The 23898-nt window shown below is 32.9% G+C and overlaps 1 protein-coding gene across 1 annotated transcript in view; it reads left to right on the forward strand.

The window, feature by feature from the left end:
- The window catches only part of LOC123704194, a 61936-nt gene that overhangs the window by 11178 nt on the left and 26860 nt on the right, over positions 1–23898 (forward strand). The window contains exon 2 of the mRNA XM_045652506.1: positions 879–957. Coding sequence (XP_045508462.1) covers positions 900–957 — 58 coding nt within the window. The 5' untranslated portion in view covers positions 879–899. The remainder of the gene's footprint in view (positions 1–878; positions 958–23898) is intronic.

The raw sequence follows: 23898 nt of genomic DNA on the forward strand, positions 1-23898 counted from the left end.
TAGATTATGGATTAATATTAATAAAATAGCTGTAAGTAAATAATAAGATTCTAAATTGTGAGGATGAATGTATACTTCTTTGTCTTGTGTATGATTTTACGCGAGTATTATCTATTTCCCGTGTTTTCCCGTGACCACTCTCGCTACTAAATGTGCTAAACGTTGCGTCGCGTCGGGGTAATAATGAACTAGCTTTCCGCCCGCTTTGTCTAAAACACAGGTCTAAAACCTAATTAATTATATACTAAAACCTTTCTATTGAATCACTCTATCTATTTATTGAGCCCCGAGCGGCCCGATCGGACCACGACACAATAGATTTTCTATTGTGTCTGTGATTCCGGGGGCTGAGTTATATGACCGCATCAAAATCCGTTGCGTAGTTTTAAAGATGGACATAGGGACAGAGAAAGCGTCTTTGTTTTATAAGTACTAGGTATGTAGTGAAGTATTTAAGTGAGAGGGGGGAGGAATAAATAAATGAGACATGCCTTTACCTAAGTATGAGTTACTCTACCACAGAATAATACATAATAGTAGCTAAATGCTACAGAACGGACACTCCACACTCGGAATTTTATTATTTTGGATTTGTTATTATCGTTTTTCGTAGAAAATGGTTAGATATTGTGCTGTATACGGATTGTATTTCATCAGAAAAACGCGAATTTCTTTACGCTAGTCACAAATGTGTCAAACACTTAGGTCAAACATTAATTGCACTCTCTACAGTGTGACTGTCAAAACGATAATTTTGTATGGAGTGTCCGGGGTGTGACTCTACTATGGTTTTAAGTTATTTTCTATTTATTTTTGTACAAAACTGATAAGTAAATAAAGATAAATAGTGAATTATAAATTCCTCATTTTTGTTTCAGGTGAAGTGACAGTTGTTCAAAATGGCGCTCTTTAAACTAGTGTTATGTCTGAGTTTCCTGCACATGGCAGCGGCTAAAGGTTTGTTTTTTTTTTATTGTTTAGAAATTATGTATTATACAATTTATGGGATTAGGTACTAATAAATACATAATAAAACAGAGCACAACAATACCTACACAAGGAAGAATGTAATAATCAACATAAATTTCAGCATAAAATGCATATAGAAATTAGAAACTGACAACTAATAGATATGCAAAAAACGAATTTTTGCTACAGGACTTTCTCCAAAAATTGTACAGTGTTTTATATATTACGAGTATCTCTAGGTCAATTTTCGTTTTTTGCATATTAAGGCTAAGCGCGCACCACGATTTTAATTTTTGCGACACGATTTCAAAAACGCGCTGTAGAAAATCGCAGAGAGTACGGTGCGCGCACAGCGATAATTTAATAGTGATCCTTACTCACTTTCATCGTGGATTTCGTACAAGTTGCTTGTCTTTATTTACTACTTCGGAGGATAAGAAGAAAAAAAAAAAGAAAATTCGTCTATATTGGACTCATTATTTTACAGCAGATAGAATTGTCAAAGGTTTCTTTTATCCATACTAATATTATAAATGCGAAAGTAACTCTGTCTGTCTGTAAAGGAGAATGGCGAAACTGGGCCTAACTGTTACAGAAATCATAATATATTTAAAATTCATTATGTTATTTTTAGTAATTCTTGGTAAAATATTTACTTCTGATTCTATGGGAAAACAAATCTTTGAAAAAAGAGATAATGTGTTCACTACCGGCATTGTTATTTAGATTTCTATGACTACCGGTCTTATCAAGCAGAGATTGTCAGTGTTGTCAGGAGTAAAAAAGTCGAATATATCGATTAATACGAATGAATGTCTATATTTTATTTTTAATTTTATTGAATTCAAATGCTTTATAAATCAGAAGCAAAACTTAACTTATTTTTAACACATATCTTAATTTATTTAGATCATTCTATAAAATAAAAACATGTTTTACTTAATCAATATTAATTATAACATTTTTATTTAGGTAGCTGGCCATTAATAAAATGTCAAATTATTAATCATAATTGTGTCAGTGATGAGTGATTTGTTTATGTTTGTTGTTTGACATTTGAGTGAAGTTTTAGGCCCTTCTCCCATTACGATACGCATAGGCGATTCAAGTATCCTGCAAGTCTCGGAGACTAGTCGCCGCGGAGTATCTCACATACATTTTTATGTAGGCTCGCACACTACGCTACTGGTATCCTACACGTCTGCGACTAGTATAGCACTACTCACCGTGTCGGTCGCTTTTGCATCGCGTCTCGACTCTCGCGCGTATCTCTTCGTTAGAAAGATAAAAATATCTAATCATCATGTTGTAGTTCTCGTTTGGCTACAAAAACTCTACAATTTATGTTTCTTTCAATATATGGATGAATCCAGTACTTCTTACTCTTACGTTGGCGTCTTCTATTTCTATAAAAAAGAAAAACTGCAAGAGCTTCTTCGTCACTGGAATTGCTGATTGCTCGACAATCGACATAACGACGTAACTGTTGTTGCAATAAATAAATGAATTATTATTATTATAACGTCGGTCCACAAAAACGAGGCACAATAATGATTAATTTAGTCATTTTTCAGTCGCATAATATGCGAGCATCGGGTAGCCAGCAAATATCTAAGTAGTATTCTACGCGAGTATCGTATTCTAGAAGTATCGTACCTAATGGCAGAAGGGCCTTAGTAACGTTATATTCAAAATTGATCTTAATCAATATCCCAATATCTCTGCTATCCCATAGAAAAGATCTATAATTATTATATTCATAGAGTCTGTATATTTTTATCTATTTAATCACCCATAAATCATCAGTGTAACGATCAGGCCCAGAGTCCTATGGGAGTTTGCCATTCTCCTTTGGTATAGAGATATTTTGATACCCGAGAAAGGACATAGGATCGATTTTATCCCGGAAATCCCACGGGAACGGGAACTATGCGGGTTTTTCTTTGACTGCGCGGGCGATGCCGCGGGTCAGAAATACAATGAACTTCGGATGTATCCCAAAAAATTCTTTGGCTATTATAGAATGAAAATTCCGCCAAAAGGCCGCCCTTTGTGCTTTTTTATTTTTTTTATTATTGTAACCTTTATGTATATTTTGTTTCTTGTACAATAAAGTGTTAAATAAATAAATGATTACTGAGTTTAGGCTAAGCGCGCACCACGACTTTATGCAGCGTGATTATTTTATCGCAGAAATACAACGTATGAGTTACTATGACAATGCGCGCACATGCGATTAAATAATCGCAGCGATTTTAAAATTGTGATTTGTCACATTTTGCTGCGACTGCTCGCGACGCGATTGTCGCGAAAATGAAATGCAGCATATGAAATTGTATGGTACCACGCGCACTGCGATAATAAAATCACACACTCGGACCCGGCCGGCACTTCACTTGTGTTTCGTCTGTCCAACAGTAAACATCGTAGTGGTATAGGTAGGTACTGTTTGGTAAACATAAATTCAGTAATCTGTCAAAGGTTTGAATTTATTAATTTATTTAACACTTTATTGTACAAGAAACAAAATATACATAAAGGTTACAATAATAAAAAAATAAAAAAGCACAAAGGGGCAAGGGCGGCCTTTTGGCGGAATTTTCATTCTATAATAGCTAAAGAATTTTTTGGGATACATCCGAAGTTCATTGTATTTCTGACTAGCTTTCCACCCGCGGCATCGCCCGCGCAGTCAAAGAAAAACCTGCATAGTTCCCGTTCCCGTGTGATTTCCGGGATAAAACCGATCCTATGTCCTTTCTTGGGTATCAAAATATCTCTATACCAAATTTTCAGACAGACAGAGTTACTTTCGCATTTATAATATTAGTATGGATAAAAGAAACTTTTGACAATTCTATCTGCTGTAAAAGAATGAGTCCAATATAGACGAATTTTCTTTTTTTTTTCTTCTTATCCTCCGAAGTAGTAAATAAAGACAAGCAACTTGTACGAAATCCATGATGAAAGTGAGTAAGGATCACTATTAAATTATCGCGGTGCGCGCACCGTACTCTCTGCGATTTTCTACAGCTCGATTTTGAAATCGTGTCGCAAAAATTAAAATCGTGGTGCGCGCTTAGCCTTATTGTCCGTTTCTAATAATGTCTTTCTTAGAAGAGGTATTTAGGTACTAATATGTAATACGTAAGACAGAATTCGATCCGCTGCATTTTTCTATAATTAAAAAATAGATTTAATTAAAAGTAATTTGAATTTTGAACAGTAGATCAATTATTAATACTATAATTTAAACAAATGACGCGTGTTAAAAGAAAGCTCCAGAACATTTATTAACGTAAATTAGAGCATGACGCTATAAAAATAATACGACCATGTAAAAATAATAACCTACTAACATAGTATCATAATTGTTAGAATGTCAGTATGTTTAGTCCCATGTGCCAAATTGCTGTGACGAAATTGATTCAATTTAGGAATTCAATTTTATTATATTTTGTAAGTACTTCTTTAATTCGGGCAGTTTCTTCGTCGATATTAAAATTGAAATTGTATAGAAGTAGATATCTAACACTAGCTGTGCCCTGCGGTTTTACCCGCTGCGCTCCTGTTGGTCTTAGCGTGATGTATAGCCCTTCCTCGATAAGTGGGCTATCTAACACCAATAATTTTTCAAATCGGTCCAGTAGTTCGTGTGATTAGCGCGTTCCAACAAACAAACAAACTCTTCAGCTTTTTAATATTAGTATTAAGATTAATTATAACAAGAAACGGAGCCTGAAATTAAAGTAAATTAAATTATTTATTTAATAATGTAATTGTAAAAGAACATTTCAAATTACTTAAGTGAAATTATAAACAGAATCAGTAATCTATTCCAAGAAAAATGGCAGTTAATTAAAATTTGTATGAGAAAAATAAGAAAAAATATAGAGCAATTTCTAAAACATCGCAATGACTTAGCAATAAGATTTATATTTGAACTAGCTTCCGCCCGCGGCTTTTTCCGCTGTGTCTAAAACCTAATAGATATCGAGATCTACCTTCTCTGTGTCTGAGTGTTAATTATCTATATATGTATTTATTTAAAATTATATAATATGTATGTTTATCAGCCATCTGGTTTCCATAACACAAACGAAAGCTTAGTATGGGATTAGATAGTGCCGTGTGTGAAAATTGTCCTGGAATATTTATATCCTAATTCCTACTATCCTGCCCTACTAATATTATAAATGCGGAAGTTTGTGAAGATGTACGTATGTGTGTGTTTGTTACCCTTTCACGCAATTACTGCTGAACCGATTACAATTAAATTTAGCACACATACAGAGGGTAACTTGAATTAACACATAGGATAGGTATTATCCCGGAAATCCCACGGCAACGGGAACTATGCGGGCTTTTCTTTGAAAACGCGGGCGAAGCCGCGATTGGAAAGATAGTTTATAATATATACATAAGTAATACAGTTTCATAGATCTCAATCAAAAAAGTCACTGACCTTTACCAAAAAATCGATTACACAGTTGTCACTCATACATCTTTAAGGATATCACAAATTCACAATACCTACGCAATAGGTACACTGAACAGTCATAAAAACATACGCCAATGACCTGCTAAAATCCGTTATGTATCAATGGGCAAAAACATTTAATTGTTTGATACAGATATTGGTGTCTATTTCGAATGATTTTGTAGCGATTTGGTAGAAATATTGCGTTAGATTATAGTTAAAAAGGAAAACAATTTTAAACGCTTCGCACATTCCCTTTTAAGGTACAAGTCCGAGACGGGCCGCAGACCGCAAACTGCAACAGCAAACTGCAAGCGACACCACTTGTTTCTATGAACATCTATGAAATTGATTCTAAGCGCGGCGACACTGCTGCCTGCAGACGCAACGCGCAGCGATTTAGATGTTCATAGAAACAAGTGTTGTCGCTTGCAGTTTGCTGTTGCAGTTTGCGGTCTGCGGCCCGACTCGGAATTGTACCTTTATTGTCATCTTTTTATATTACCTAGTCTGTTTGACTCTCTAACTTAAGCTATATGTATAGACATACTGTGCCTCGCAGTGTTACCCGCATTGTTCTGCTCCTGTTGGTCTTAGCGTGATGATAATATAGCCTATAGCCTAACTCGATAATTGAACTATCTAACAATGAAATAATTTTTCAAATCCGACCCACGGTTTCTGATATTGAACGCGCTAATCTCAGGAACTACTGGTCTGATTTTAAAATAAATTCGGTGTTTGATAGCCCATTTATCAAGGAAGGCTATAAGCTATATATCATCACGCTAAGACCAACAGGAGCGGAGCAATGCGGGTAAAACCGCGGAGCACAGCTAATTAGTAATACAAGCGAAACCATGCTGCTAGAACTACAACTATCTAATATATAAAAATCAATGCCACTTTTCGTTGTAATTCCATAACTCGAGAACGGCTGAACCGATTTCGATAATTCTTTTTTTATTATATTCCTTGAAGTACGAGGATGGTTCTTATGTAGAGAAAACGTTAATATGTACCACGGGCGAAGCCGGGGCGGACCGCTAGTTTACTATAGAAAACACAAGTCTATTATATGATACGTCATTCAAACGTCCACTGTTACAAATGATGTATCATCTATCGCATGTTATTAAACCCTATTATTCGATTGCCATCAGCACTATAATGAACCTTTTTAACGCTTTTGTGCTTCGTCTATTTAAATTTATATGTGTACATAATATATACGTATATGTATTTATCTACATCTAGATATACTAAGCCGATTTCGAGAAGGTAAATTTTTGGTCTTAGATAAATAATTTTTGAAGGTACAAAAACATAATAAAAATTTGATTTAAATTCTTATTATACTGACGCAGACGGGATATCATAATATAAAAATATCTAATGCAAATAATTTTCAGACGGTTTAATACCTATGTTCTAAACTTCTAACTCTACTCTAGCAAAAGGAAAAATAACAAATCTTACGCCTTTAAAATATTCTTACTTTTTAATTCAGCCAAATAGTTAATTTACTTACGTACCTATACGAATTTTAATTTATTCATGTTCACTAATGGATATGAATTATTTAAAAGATATTAATTGTGTATAATGAAGCATGATGTCATCTACCTATGTATTTTTCTAACATTCTTATTTGCAAAACGAAACTAAGAAATCGAATAAACATTATTTATGGTATAATATGTACATACCGTGTGCAAGAAATCGCTTATTTGTAAGTTATCTAGAGTAATAAAAATAAATATGTAGTACCTAGTTAAATCAGTTAAAAGAGGCGATTACACAGATTTGTAAACGAAATATATAATAAAATCAGCCAGCTATAGATTGATTCCTCGTTTGCTTTTACACGCACACAGAGAAACTAAAAAACATCACAAAATTTGTCACACACACACACACATGCATGTAGAAGTTAGCCTAATTTTAACTCTGTGATTAAAGAGACTCTGTCTCATTAAAATTAGTATATAAGGCACGATTATTAAAATTTACTAGGAAATAAATAAATAGGTACTATTCATAAATCATAAATATCGTTTTACAATTGGTTAAACGACCTTTTTGTATGCAATGACGGTATCTTGTTTCACCACAATAAACTTACCTAATTCATTATTTTGATACTATGTGCTGTTATTAATATTATTTGTAAGTAAGTTTAAGTAAGTTAATTGATGTATACATAACTATAAGTCCCTTTCGACTTAGCACACCGACGAGGACACCCTGTAGGTATATCAGAAATTATAAATATGTAGTGTAGTAGGTATATATCTGTCAACTGTGTTATAAATCACATACTTATTATAAATTGCAAATAGCACCTATTTAATACGCAATTGTTTTCATTGATTTAAATATAACAGAATACATAAAAAAACCTAATAATATACAATGACCGAATTCTTTAGCATAGGCAAATCTCTACGGAGGCTATCCAACGGTTTATAGCAAGAACACTTTTCATTCATTCATTCTTACAGTCCTATGGGACAGATTACAAATAATAATTGCCATGGGCCCGCTGCACAATCGAGAGCATTGGCCCAACAATTGATCGTCGATGTTGGCCGCCATTTCGGCTTTTATGAATAAACATCTACAATGATGGCCGATGATCTGTGCCGATGATGGACGTTTAGGCCCTATATACTATTGTGATTGCCTATACTCGCCCAACGTTGCTCATTGTGAAGAGAACGCATCAGTCATATTAAATTGTACTGACTAACTAATAATTTAATTTTTTACTAGCTTATAATTGCCCGGAGCTTCCGCTGTGTCTAAAACTTAACAAATAATATCCTAAAACCTTTGTTACAGTATGTATTAATTGTCATAAAATTATATATCCAATATCCGTTCATACATGTACTATTTTCATTTCTATACACATAGAAAATTGTGTTTTACTTGCCTTCTTAAGTTCTATGACCTTGCTTTGTAAACTAAGTAGGTAGTACAGATAGCAGTGTGTGAAAAAATTCAGAATTATTATTCATTGTTTATAAAACAAACATACAAAGAAACAATTTACCTGCTTACTAAGTTATAAAATATTATTAGTTAGTGAACATTAATTAATACATACACATTGAACATATAAGCTATCCTGCGAAATCTTTTCTCCAATTAACTACCTACTATTCAGTAATAGTGAAACTATTCGAATTTTTTCTTCAACTTACCTAAAAAAATAACTATGTACATATTTTCCTTCACTGAAACATAGGTACCTAAACATTTTTCCTTTTGCTAACAAAGATTAACATGTCATTACATCTTCGTAACATTAAAGAAATCTTTATTAAGAGCCTTTGCCTCATCAAACGTAGGCGTAATGTGGGTAGAATTTTGTTAATTTCTCACTCATTCAAAAATCAACCTTACCACAATTAAAATAGAGTTCAAATTATCTTTTCATATCTGACAATAAGACCAAGATACCCTTACAATATTTTTTCAAAAGTAAGCTTTAATACTAGAGTGTTAAGGTGGGCTTTTCGTTGTGTTTTGTAATCAAAACCATTTTTGGTAGCCTTAAGGATTTGTGTGGGTTGTAATGAATCACATTTTACTGTTATACAGGTATGTACTGACGTTTTTATAAAGGTTATAATATTAAATAAATAATAAAATCTATATTAGCAAGCAGGCCAGGTACATTAAAAATTAACAATCTTATGTATGTTAGTTTAATGTAATAAATATTATAAAAAGTAGGTAGTTGACACCCTAAAACGGCATTAAATGAATTTTAGGAATACTAAGTGCTAACTGTTTTATTGATATTAAATTGTTAGAATATCACCTATCTGCTATGGAAAATATTTTCTGGAATAGTCTAGTTTTTTTCGCATTAAAGCCTACACAAACCCAGTCGATATAATAAAACGAATTCATTGAGCATTTTGGTACCTACCAAGGTACCTACCCATCATTTAAGTTGAAAATATTTTAATGAAACCTACACCGTTACAAAGTTACCTACACCCATACATATTTAAACGTATACTACCGTACGTATACTACCTAAAATAACAATAAAATTATGTAGGTACCTAATAATATGATTCATTCCAGCATAATATTACTATATTCATTTGAATTTATTAAAAAAAGCTCATAAAACCGAATTAGAATAAATAATTTTCCAATAACTCAAACGTTAAAAAGAGATAAAACATATCTCCATCTCTCTCTCACGTAAAATCTTCACATCAAACCACAGATTAGAAAGCAAAACATAATGTTCTAAAAAAAATAACATCTCAAGCACAGATAATAAAATACCATACTCTCAAGGTTCCTTATTAAGGCATATTATTTTCCATTATCTATGCTCCCATAATTAAAAACAATGTGATTACACGTTACACGGTAAGCGCGGGAAAAGATGTTTGTCTATTGACAGCTATATGTCAGATGTCAAGAATAAAATTGTACGTAACTAATTGGTTGAATTGAATTAAGAGCTTTTTATTTTAATAACTAGCTGCTCCACGCGGTTTCACCCCCGTGGCTCCACTCCTGTATGTCGTAGCGTGATGATGTAAAGCCTTCCTGCCTTCCTCGAAAATGAGCTATCTAACACCGAAAGAATTTTTCAAATCGGACCAGTAGTTCCCGAGATTAGCGTGTTCAAACAAACAAACTCTTCAGTTCTCTTCAAAACGTTTTGAAAGATAAACCTGCATAATTCCCGTTCCCGTCGGATTTCCGGGATATCCTATGTGTTAATCCAAGTTACCCTCTATATGTTACTATTATCAACTATTTTAATATCCAACCCAACCCATAATAAGTTTATTGTATTATATAATTACTTCTACTTAATCTAATAATTGTTTTTTTTCTTCTGTTTCTCAATTAATTATCTCGCTTCTTTGCCTTCTCCCCGTGGTTGCCTGGCAGAAATCACTGCATAGTCATAAGGCCGCCCTTTGTGCTTTTGTTTATTGTACCTAAATTGTTATTTCATATACCTGGTTTATTGCACAATAAAGTGTTAAATAAATAAAATAAATAAATAAGTTATAATGTCCTTAAAATTTACCCCAATTAGGCAGTTGTTTAGAATCACAGTAACTACATTTATATTATCTTCAGCCTAATATTTTATGAAACACTGTTATAATTTTGTTTTGTTTTGTAGAATTAATACACTCATTATTTTGAGCTTTCAGTATATTTGTGTCATAAATGTTCTTTTATAAGAGAGCAAGCTAAATCTTCAAGAGAAGTGTGAACAGATAGATACTTTCGAGGTTCTAGCCGTGATCCATCTAAGACCACATTTTCGCATATCATCAAAATCGTTGTCAAGCGCTTCTTTAATAAAATCGTAATTTTAATTTACATAAGTCATAACAATCCAAAAAAGTCTTTGAAAGAAATTGAATTTCAACCGTAATGTTGTTTAAGTCTAACACATTAACAGTAGTTAAACACTGGTTTGTAGAAACTCTGTTAAGACACATGTTCTACAGACTACAGCGTATTATCTTTTTAGAGTAAGTGTTTTGTGTAGTACGGTCAGCAAATAAAGTATAAATCCATTTAGATATTGTTTATTGATATTGATAGCTATCTGCTGTACCCTGTATGTCAATAAATGTTGTGTGAATGACTTTCCTCGTGTGGTAGGGTTTGCAAAAAAGTCTATAACAAAGTAGTAGTTTCACATGTACATAATATCTTTGCTATGTAATATTGATATCGTTTAATGTAATATTTGACAATTGATTCAGTAGAAAAATATTATACTGCTGTGTAAAATGGAATTCTTATCGCTAGAATCATCTTTTAATTACAGAGTGACTATGTAAAATTAAGCTTCGCATTAACCACGACAAACTTGTCAACAAAATATTGAAATTATCAAAATATTCAAATCACACCAAATAAACAAGCCTATGACGTCACAACGGCGGGAATACCAACTTAGCGCAACTTATGTAATTTAAGTTAAAGAATTATTCGCAGAATGGGACGTGGGTTCGAGTCGTGATATGCAAACAGATAGACATACACGTTTTGAATATAAATACTAGTATAATTAAATGTCTGCGTGACTTCTGATGTAATAGTAAATTCACTATCTGTATACATATTCATAATTATAAAGAAAGAAAGAAAATACTTTATTGTAATACAAACACCAAAACAACAAAAATTATGTAAGATAAAGCGTGTTGCCGAGCACACGTGTCAGAAATGAAACTTCTTTGGCAAGATTCAAAAATACTAAAATCGTCGCCCTACTCCAAGACGTGACGGTATTGCCATGACGCGACCTAGAAATTTTACTCTACACGAGCCTAAAAACGTCTCACTTCAAAAATATATCAAGATCAATATATTGAGTTCTTTTTGGTACCTATCAATTGAACTGAAAAGTTATTTTATTTCATCCGGTCTTTATAACTTATAGATATTTTAATCGGGATATAAAATTGATTGTGATTCTAGAAAAATACTGCGTAGGCTTTTGCGTGGTACCTACTTGAATAAAATATTTTAATAAAAAATCAGGCTTATAATATATTTTTCTTATTAACACTAACTTAAACTTAATAATCGTTCAAAGTAGGTCTGCTAAAGAAGGTTTGATTACAAAAAAATGTACTATTTAATTAAATAAGGGCTTTCTTCAAATTCCACCAGACACAAACCCACGTGCTAAACACAGTCTCAAACTACGTGACCAAAACTAAAGTAAGTCGGCAAAGTACAATACTTAGTCATGAGACCGTATCTAATTATGATATTAACTTCAATAACATGTACAGTTCGTTGCACTGTAGGGTCTTAAAATCCCTAATCAATATTTATATGGAGATATTTGTTACAAGTTTCTGGATTAACTAGGATTACTTTTACGATGTAAGTCTGTCACTATTACTTTCTCTTCTAATACCTAACAGCATCGATTTAGATGAGAATTTGAAATCTATATATATAAAACTCAAAGGTGACTGATATAGTGATCTATCAACGCACAGCCCAAACCACAGGACGTATCGGTCTGAAATTTGGCATGCAGGTAGATGACATAACGTAGGCGTCCCCTAAGAAAGGATTTCCCAAAATTCTTGCGGGAACGGGGAAAAACGGGGATGCACGTACAAAGTCGTGGGCGGAACCTAGTTTTATATATGTATATTAGGTATAGACCAGTTTTTTTTTACAAAAGTCAAAGTTTTCTTTAATAAGATCCTTCTCCTGAGTCCTGACAATAACGAACCTATCAAATAACAATTATCGAAATCGGTCCAACCGCGTTCACGCGTGATACCGTGTCCAAGGGAAATAGGGTTTCATCTTAAAGATTTCGGATATTGTTGAAATTTATTGATTTACATTTTAAACAATTGACCTTATATAATAATATTAGAAAACGTATCTTCTTCCACTATCCTTCCTAACATTCATCTACCGTTTTTTCTTATTTAAAACTAATAAACTAAGAAGGTCTTCTAAAAGTTGATTACAAATATATCTACTATATTGATATAATATATAAAGCTGAAGACTTTGTTTGTTTCAACCTGCTAATCTCAGGAACTACTGGTCCGATTTGAAAAATTCTTTCGGTCTTAGATAGCTCATTTACCGAGGAAGGCTAGGCTATATACAGGGTGTAATCGTTAAGTGTGCACAAGCGATTATTCCGTAACTATTGCAGATACCAAAAAACTTTAAACTGATATCGAAAGTACTTAACCTAATGAGTAAAATGGCCATAATAAATTTTTAAAAATAAAACGAGAAATATCCAAAAATGTGACATTAAACGCTCCCATACATTTTATTTCCCATACATTTTGTATTCATAGCAGATTTTCGAAGTGATGTCCTCATTGTGCAATACAATGAGGAGCTCTATTTACAGTTTCTAAATGAACTTCCCTTCAAATTTGCGAAGTAATTAAAGCAGAAAACCAAAAAAAGAAAGAAAAGCTAAAATCTTTCATATTAAATGTACAAGGTTGATCCAAAAGTAATGATAATTGGGTATTTCCTGTGCACATAAAAATATAAAATAAATGCTTTTGCTTGCTCATGTATTCACTAAGTAATTACAAAAAAATCATATCAACAGGCCACGTTTCCAATTATTTACATTAATTTGAATGTGAGCCGTGCGTGCCAGAATGTTTCCCGACGAAAAGAAGAAACAACGATTCGACATGTAGAGGGTAAATTTCTAAATTTTTAATGATATCAGGATAATGTTTTGTGATCATGGACGTTACCCGAGTTCACCATGTTTATGCTGAAACCAAAAAAACAATCAATGTCCTGGATGCGAGCTTCCAAAGTGAAGATGAAGAAATTCAAAGTGAAAATCAGTAGGTTAGATTAAAGCGGTAGTTTTTTGGGACGCTGAAGGAATAATTATGGTGGAATATTTTAAAAAGGTAGCCACTTTATTGGGCTCTTACTAAACAGACCAAATTAAAAGATTGCGGTAGGTTAGTAAGGAAAAGAGACATGGCAAACTGCGAACCTGAACGCTGTTTCACCAAGACAACGCACCAGATCACAAAGCGTCAGTTGCGATGGCTGCCATTCAAAAATCGGCATTCCAAATGCTTGAACACCTACCCTATTTTTTAGATCTAGCTCCTATTTGCTTTTATCTCTTTCCTCGGCACAAGAAACACTTTCTTAGCAATAAATTATTTTAAGACGACAGCGAAGTGATGGCCGCGTGGAGGGGTTTTTGTGGATGAAGTCAAAGTTTTTTCTTTTAGTTTTGGAAAAAAAATATTGAAGTATATTTTCTAGTTAGAAGACTATATTCTAGAGAACTACATAATTATTATAACTGTAATGACCTTGTTTAATATTGATTATCATTACTTTTGGATCAACCCATGTACATGGGATATTCGTATCTCATACTAAATGTATGGGAGGGTTTCAAGTTAATTTTTTAGATATTTCTCGTTTTATTTTTAAAAATTTATTATGGCCATTTTACTCATTAGGTTAAATACTTGCGATATCAGTTTAAAGTTTTTTGATATCTGTAATAGTTACGGAATAATCGCCTGTGCACACTTAACGATTACACCCTGTATACATCATCACGCTAACACCAACAGGAACGGAGCCACTCGGGTGAAACCGCGGGGCGCGGCTAGTATTGATATATGTTAAGAGGCCACGATTATTCCGACCTCGTCGCGCCAGGCTCAAATAACGAGTGTATAAATAAAACATAAAGTTTTGTTAAGAAAATTCAGCATCAATCCATCTATAGTGACTTCTTCATTATACTGGAAAGTGATTTATATTTAGTTGATGACCTGACGAACTTTTGCAAGGCATTTGGTGCAAGAATGTATTGGGAGAATGGTTAGAATCATGGACTGAAATCGGCAAGTTGGGGATTTTAGACTAGAATTAATGTGCAGGAATTAAATAGATTTTTGCAATATTTGGTACAATATCCATTATTATAATTCGTGAAGTTAAATATTATTAAGAACCTGGCATGTCCAAAAGTTAAAGTTTGATGTAATGTGACCTCAGCCATGTCATGAACAAATATGGGCTATGATGATTCAGTAAGGATAAAAGTGTGCTTGTAAGTAAATAAAATTATGCACAGCACAAATTATTGAGGATCGTGACTTGATATTGTTCGTCTCAAAAATATATCAAAGTAAACGCGGTCAGCATATCCAAAAAAGTGACCAAACTGAGTGCAAATCCATCTTTCCATCTGACATTATTTATAACTAGCTGTGTTCCGCGGTTTTACCGCAGTGTTCCGCTCCTGTAGGTCTTAGCGAGATGATATATAATAGCCTATAGTCTTCCTTGATAAATAGGCTATCTAACACCGAAATAATTTTTCAAATCGGACAAGCAGTTCCTGAAATTAACGCGTTCAAACAAACAAACTCTTCAGTCTTCAGCTTTATAATATTAGTATAGATTAACCTTTTCGTGGATTTCAAAGAATTTTCAATATCAAAGGTGTCTACAATCATTATAGTCTATCAAGTACAAACGTCACTTAATGGTAGGCGACGCGCGTCACCAATAAACAACCGCAACGAGACATTGATGAGCTTAAAGGAAATTGTGGGTAGGGTTTCAGTGTACCTTGAGTTCATTTACAAGAATAACGTTTAAAATTCAAAATTATTATAATACAGTAGGTATTTTTTCTACAACTGCCTTCGTAATGTGACAAAATTGAATATTGGGACAAATTTTTTGAACTTTCAATGATTTTTGAAAATTCCTGATTCGTCATTCATTCAAAATAAACAATATTGTAGCTTTTTGCTCGTAAATGTATCTATCACCTACAATCTTCCTACAATCAAATTTGAGTTTCGTATAGTACGTATAAAATATAATAAGTTCTCGTGAACAAAATCGGGAGCAGAAAGCTAGTGCAGCAACTATTTACTACTAGCGGTCCGCCCCGGCTTCGCCCGTGGTACATATTTCGCAATAAAAGGTTAGCCTAATGTTCTTTCTCAGTCTAAAGATTGTCTGTGCCAAATTTCATCAAAATCGGTTGAGAGGTTTAAGCGGGAAAGCGTAACAGACAGACGGACAAAGTTACTTTCGCATTTATCATATTATAGTAGGGATTTAGTAATCTGTGTAATACAGATAATATAATACTATGAAATATCTAGAATACAGGTACGACGTATGAAACATGTCCAAAACACATCACAATAGGTACCTCACTTTACTTTCCTTTTTACACAGTAATTTACCGAACAAAGCTCCTGCCTACGGCTTTCTCTAACCCGTTTTTAGTATTAACATGCTATACTAACTACACCCTGTAGCCTGTACTACAAACGCCTGAAGGCTGAAAAAATTTAGGACCAATTCTAGGGTTGCTAGTAGTTACTTAAATTTTTTACTTATTGAACAGGCATTGTAAATACATAGATGATAACATTTTAATTAAAGTAATAAGGGAATATAAAATTATGTTGTAACTAGCTTTCCGTCCGCGTTTAAAAAAAAACATATAGTTTCCGTTCCCGAGGGATTTGAGGGTTAAATATCCTTTGTGTTAATCCAAGTTACCATCTATATGTGTGCTAAATTTCATTGTAATCGGTTCAGTAGTATTTGCGTGAAAGAGTAACAAACATACACACACACATCCATCCTCACAAACTTTCGCATTTATAATATTAGTAGGTTAAAGTATGAAATAGGAATGTTAGAAAACTTTTTCTCTCAAAAGTTCAAATTAGATTGAACTGTGAATAAAATGGCACATTAAAAAAGATTTATAAATTAAATATTATTGTTCAATTTTCTACCTGGAACGTATATCATTAAGCTAGCTGAGCAGTGGTGGCTCAGTGGTGAGACCTCGGACTTCGAATCGATAAGTCCGGGGTTCGAGACCAGGCGAGCGCGCAGGAATTAAATTGATTTTTCAATTTATCTGCGCATGTTGTAACATCACCACTGCTCGAACGGTGAAGGAAAACATCGTGAGGAAACCGACATGTCGAAGAATTAAAAAGTTCGACGACATGTGTCATCCGCCAACACGCACTTGGCCAGCGCGGTGGATTATGGCCTGTACCCTCATAGGAGGCCCGTGTCCCAGCAGTGGGAACGTATATGGGCTGATGATGATGATGAATATTAAGCTCGGTAATATACAACCATGTTGCCTGTTATAATAGATACATAGATATATAATACAAAAAGAAACACGTAGCAACCCTAGCTTTTACATATCTGCGGACGTGATAGTTATTTTGCGATTAGATAATCTCAAACAACAAACGTTTTTAAGAATACAAATTACATTCCTTGACGTACAGATTGAGTGTTGCCAGAACAATATTATTATAATTAGTACGTCTTAAAGTCTTCAACATGTCTTTTAGTCCTGACGCGATAATTATTATGGCCTAGGATTAAATAATGAAAGAAAAAGGCTATAAAAATTCTATAATTAACACACTTAGACACACTCCGATACAAATATAAATAACGTAATAAATTATTACACCCTATCGTATCTAGTAGGATTTTATGTTCTTTTAAAAAGAAGACTATTAACAATCGTATAGCATTTTCAATTAAAACTATATTTAATGTATAAAACTGGTTACTCGATCTATAAAATCTACAGTCACACAGTAAAATATCACCATAAACAACGTGAATAAATTAAAAACGATTGTTTCTTGAGGGCCGATATAAATCTATGGTTTGAACAGTATGCTAAACGGGCTGTCATCGGTGAACGCGTCGATATAATCTGTATTATGTTCTATGCTGACCACACCGAACGGATGCAGGTTGGCGGGAAAAAAGCAAAATTGACACTGCTTTAAAAATAGAACACGTTCCCGCCGCGGCGTTTTTCTTTTTTTTATAACGACATTAATATTTCTCAGGCAAACCAGCCTCGACTTTTTGCATTGTTTTTAAAATGCCTTTTACAAACTGCTACTAACTAAATAGCTGATTATAAAGATAATTAAGGTTTTTATATGGGGTTCAGTTAACAATCGTAAAAGGTAACTAATTACATTTCGTATTGTATCATTAAAAGCTTGTGTTCGAGTTTTGATATGTTTTTTTTTAAAGTATTGATTAATGGAAAGAGCGAGGTTGATTGTAATTCTAGTAGCTTGTTATTTATTTTTGTATAATATCGTACAACAGTTATATCTTAGAGTGTGTATAAGCAAGAGTTATGTATTTTTGAAGTGAAACTTCTTTATCGGGTAACATTTTTTTGTTACGCGTGACATTTTTCCGTTACGCGCCATCTTTTTTTTATCCCTACCACGCGTGATTCGACGTATTTCTGTAAAGTTGCATATAGTAAAATATTTTTTGAAAAATAAGATCATAAAGAAGTTTCACTTCTTACGTGTGTACACTAGTACACGCACACATTTTTTTTTTTAATTTAATATCTTCAAGTTCATACATTATGTTCTTATAAGTATTTACGTTCAATATCGTAAATAGAGAGCCAAGTAAATACGACGTCATATAAAGACACAGCCTGTATGTATAATCTTATTTATGTATTTAATTTCAAAATAATCAGTACAAGGTTTCGGGTGTTTCATATTTTATACTCTCATAACACTTAGAAGCTGTAACTGATATTTCATCAACCGCCTAAAAAAATAAACCCTAGCCTCTCACGAAAACATTTTTCAAAATAAGTTTATTTAAACCTATCATGTAAACACACAGGCACTGGCAACACTTTTGCTTGCGTAGATAAAAAAAAAGAAAAAAAATCGAAACATAGACAAGCTAAGTTTTTCTTTGCCTACATTCTAAAGTGACCGTCTCACCATACATATTATATTGACACCCATAATAAAAAAAATTCTCACGTAATTATTTCTAGACAAAAAGCCTGATCCATATCACAGAATTACATTTCAAGAATAATTCGTTCGCACGATCGTTTGATATTATTTATGTCTTGTGAATTGTCACTGTACATAATTTTTAATGGCCGCCTTCATTCTACGGTAAGTTTATTCTTATTTTTTTTCAAAATGGCACCCGACTATTTTGTAGTTATCTGTCATTAGTGCCGTAAACTCTATTTTGAATTAACGACTCCAAAATTATATTGTATATGTTACGAAATCTGAAATTCATAGTATATTTGTTTGTTCCTTTGTTACTTAATTTATTTAAGTACAAAAAAATAACCCAATACTTAGCTGGTTAGGAGAAAAAATTTAAAAAAATTGCTTCGAAACGAAAGCTTTGAACTCTAAAAATAATGTGATAGAGTTTAACATCTATCAAAACGTCGAAAATTTCACAAAAAAAGCATAAAAATTAGCGGGTGCATACAATATTCGCAAAGTATTTTTTTTATTTTTTATCAGAACAAATTACAGTAATTTATTAAAGATGCGTGTAATAAAACTTATCGCACTGTTTCTCTATTTTTGCATTTACATTTTACAAGCGTACCGTATTTGCCCTTTCCGAGTAAATCGATGAAGAAACTATGTTAATCACCCAGGTTTCCTTACAAGAGGAACTACGGTAAGCTAAGTTAGTTATTACTTAAGTCTAGACTAGAATTTATGGTACTAACGCACAGATGTTAATGTTTTTATTAGGTTTTAATTCTACTCGTTAAGATTTTTCTACTGACTAATAAATGGGCTATAAATTTTATAAGTTACTTAAGTGTAAATATAATGTCCTAATTATAAATGTGATGTATGTGTTGTTTTTTATTCACGTAGGTAAATCTAAAGAAATTATAACAAGCTTTTGCTTGGAAATTACTTAATTATTCGCAAAATTGTGAACATTCATAGTTTAATAGGTACTGTTAACTTCAACTCAAAATTTCACCTTCCTCAAAAAAGGGTCCTGTAAATTTCGTAAAGAAATTGATATAATATCTAATGAAATTTATAATTAATTGTTAAGCTTCAGTTTTGAATTTTTTAACAACTTATAGATCTCCTTCATCTAATTGTTTAAATAAATAAATAGCAATAGTTTACAACAACAATAATTCAATAGGGCGTATTCAGAAAGAAAGCTTGAAACTTATAAGCGCTTATAAGCGCTTATCGGCGCTTGTCAGCGCTGGTAACCTGCGCAGGAAAATATATTATGAACATGCGCCTATAAGCGCTGATCGGCGCCGACAAGTTCCGACAAGCTTCAACAAGCGCTGGTCGCTGCCATATAAAATTTGTCTTGGTCTGCTTCAACCTGCTTCCTTTGTGTAGAAGTAGAACGAACCAGCATTGACAAGCGCCGATAAGCGCTTATAAGTTTCAAGCTTTCTTTCTGAATACACCCATAGACTAATCATTTCTAAACATATTTTGCCTCTCTAGAAACATCAGAGTGACATATTAACTTTTTAAATCACACCAGCCGGACACAAGCTGTCCTCACGTGTTGCCATCAATAAAAAATATACGTCCTAGTGTGAATATAGGTAATCGGGGCTAGCATACTTTACTTTCCATCGTTAGAACTCAATCATGGAAACCTGTCCTGTAGTTTTTATATCCGCATGCCCTTCTTGTGGGATTGGATAGGGTTGCCATAGATAAAAAATGTATTATTGAACTATTTATCTAGTTGTTTAGTTAATAAATTCTACAATTACATGCTATAGTTGTTAATGTTAACTGTTTCCATTGATAGATAACGTTTTTAGAATCTAATTACTATACTTACAGTTATACAGTCAATAAATAAAAAAAGTTCTTTGCTCATTATACCTACTATATTACTAGTATCTATATATGTATACAGAACTCAAAGGTGACTAATATCAGCGGGATATCATAACGTAGGCGTCCCCTAAGAAAGGATTTCCCGAAATTCTTGCGGGAACGGGGAAAAACGGGGATGCACGTACAAAGTCGTGGGCGGAAGCTAGTTATAGTTCTTGTTTGTTTTATACAATAATTATTACAAAATGGTCTCAATCGACAATATTTTTTTCACTAGAAAGCTTCACTTATACTACATTTTTTATTTTGTTTCAACCGAAATCAGGATATACACATAGTTTATTCTATACCTATATCTATTTACTATACTTACCTATAACTTCAGTAACGATTGTACAGCGTAACACAATGACGAAAGCTTCAGTGAAATACTTTCTCTTTAGAAAATGAGTCTATTGTTTTAAAAGGAAATTAAGTGAAGTGCTATGTGTAACTTATGTTTAAGTGGAAAACTTTATAAAGAGCAAAAACTATATTTTTAGAGAATAAAATAATTAATAAATAATGTTTAAAAATCCCAATAGCAGTGTCCCGCGGTTTCTGCCGCGTCCTATACCTATCAATCTTTTGGTGGTAATTTTCGGAAAAATAAGTAGGTATAATATATATTGAGTTTGAGTTTGAGTTTGAGTTTGAGTTTTATAAAAATTAGTTTAACCCTGTATCTTTACCTATTTTCATTCCAAATTTAGCCTTGAAAGAGTAACAAGCGTCCCGTAAAATTGCCCGTCATCATCGCATTTATTGAAAAAAGGTATTAAAAATATTAGTATACAGTTAGCATACAGTGGCATACAGTAGTATACAGTTAGTATACACTATACATATTTAATTTGCCCGTCATGTTATTCAATTAAGCTGTTAACGTATTGAAAAAATATTTTCTCACTTCCTACAGGTCATTGCTTTATAACAAAGGTTCGATACAAATAAAATAAACTAGAATTGCTTCGTCACGATTTACATATCATTGGTATTGACTAGCTAGTTATTGCCTGAAGATATACAGGATGTTGTTTATTGAAGTGAAACTTCTTTAGCTCAACGGGCGTTGAGAGTTAAATTTCAAGGTCGCGTCATGGCAATACCGTCACGTCATGGAGTAAGGCGACGATTTTGGTGTCTTTGAATGGGCAATGATGTTTCACTTCTGACACGTGTGCTCGGCACACTCACCCTTTTTATTTTTTTAATATTTTAGGGGAGTAATCTTTATTGGCCGGATTGACGAAGTAACAATACAAGCTAAGAATTGAAACCTCTGTCGTATTTGGAATAATGCAGCAATAAGAAATTTAGTTTAAACATTTTCCATGTCGAAAATAGTTAACCAACATACCTACACCAAAAAATCCAAATTGGTCAATTACCATCAATTTTTGCCGGGACAGCTAGATTTATTAGAGTACTAGCTTACCGCCCGCGGCTTCGCCCGCTTTGTCTAAAAACCTAATAAATTATATACTTTAGTATATAATTTATTAGGAAGGTTTTAACCTTCCTCTTGAATCACTCTATCTATTAAAAAAAACCGCATCAAAATCCGTTTCGTATTTTAAAGATTTAAGCATACAAAGGGACATAGGGACAGAGAAAGCGACTTTGTTTTATACTATTTAGGTAGGTATGTAGTGATGATGCACCTATTACCTATGTATATTGTATACCTAATGCATAATAATTAATAAGTAACTGATTATAAGAATTGCATATTTTATAGAATTAAAGTACCTACTTAACTATCAGAATAATAAATGAAACCTTATAATCGCGTAAGTATACAATTACAACTTGTAAAGTTATTGTAATGTTATTAGCATAAAATATGTAATCATGTAAACAATTTATTAAATGGATCAGTTGGAATAAAAAGTTGTGGACCAGGTTACAACACAATATTGTGATCAGTTCTTAGAAGTACAGCAATACTCAAATACTTATAAGAAGACTAGCTTACCGGCCGCGGCTTCGCCCGCTTTCTCTAAAACGATTTGAGATTTAAACTATCCTATCTCTCAAGTTGGATCGAACTGCACATGGTGTGCGAATTTTATTATAATCGGTTAAGTGGTTTAGGAGTCCATTGAGGATAAACATTGTGACACGAGATTTATATATATTAAAGATAGTTTCTTCAACTATCGATGTTTGTAATCGATATTAGATGGTGATCTTTTTCCAATGTTATTTAGAAAACTATAATTTTTTAGAAAATATACAACTTTACAATAATAAAAGCCACATCGTACTACACTTATTTTTAAAACAAAGCCAGCAATGCTTTCCCTGAATCTTTTATTTCTAATTTACACCATTCGATATTATATCGTAACGATGTCTCGGTCGTGTCGCGTAATAAAAGTCCTCACATCTCATTTTTAAATTCCTCAGCATTAAGAATCGTAAAAACCTTAACCGGTTGTTTTAAGTTATCGGTTTAAAAATAGATTACAAGCGCCGTCCATTACATCGAGCGTATTGGTAGGATTAATAGGGTTGTACCGATTATCGATACTTTTTTGTTATTTAGTAAGGCTGTTGATGAATGCGCGGTTGTACATTCAGATTGTAATAGATTTCATCATAATTATTATAATCATTTAAACAATATGAAAGTTTGATATTAGATATATAGCATTGAAATATACAATACTATATTAAGTTTCGTAAATATAATATAATATAAACTATAATAATATTATAAAGAGGAAAGGTTTGTATGCATGTACAAACATAAAGCACTGAACCGATTATAATGAAATTTAGCACACATATAGAGGGTAACTTGGATTAACACATAGGAAAGGTTTTATCCCGGAAATCCCACGGGAACGGGAATTATGCGGGTTTTCCTTTGAAAACGCGGGCGAAGACACAATAATATAAGATAATTATTTGTATTTTGATGTTGCGTTTGTTGAACTCCATTTATTTATGTAGTTTTATACAGTACGCAAATTCATCCATACATACCCAATCTTGCATAGTAGGGATGTATATAAATATCGATTACAATTAGTTACAAAACTATGTTATAAAACGTAGTAAACAATGTACAAATTGGCCACAAAGTAATAAGATAACATACCAGCATAAGAATTTGATTCAGTTGGAATCCTTACCGAGCCAACAATTAAATTCATTTTAAATTTT

This window comes from Colias croceus, chromosome 28, assembly GCF_905220415.1.
Source record: "Colias croceus chromosome 28, ilColCroc2.1".
Lineage (NCBI taxonomy): Eukaryota > Metazoa > Arthropoda > Insecta > Lepidoptera > Pieridae > Colias > Colias croceus.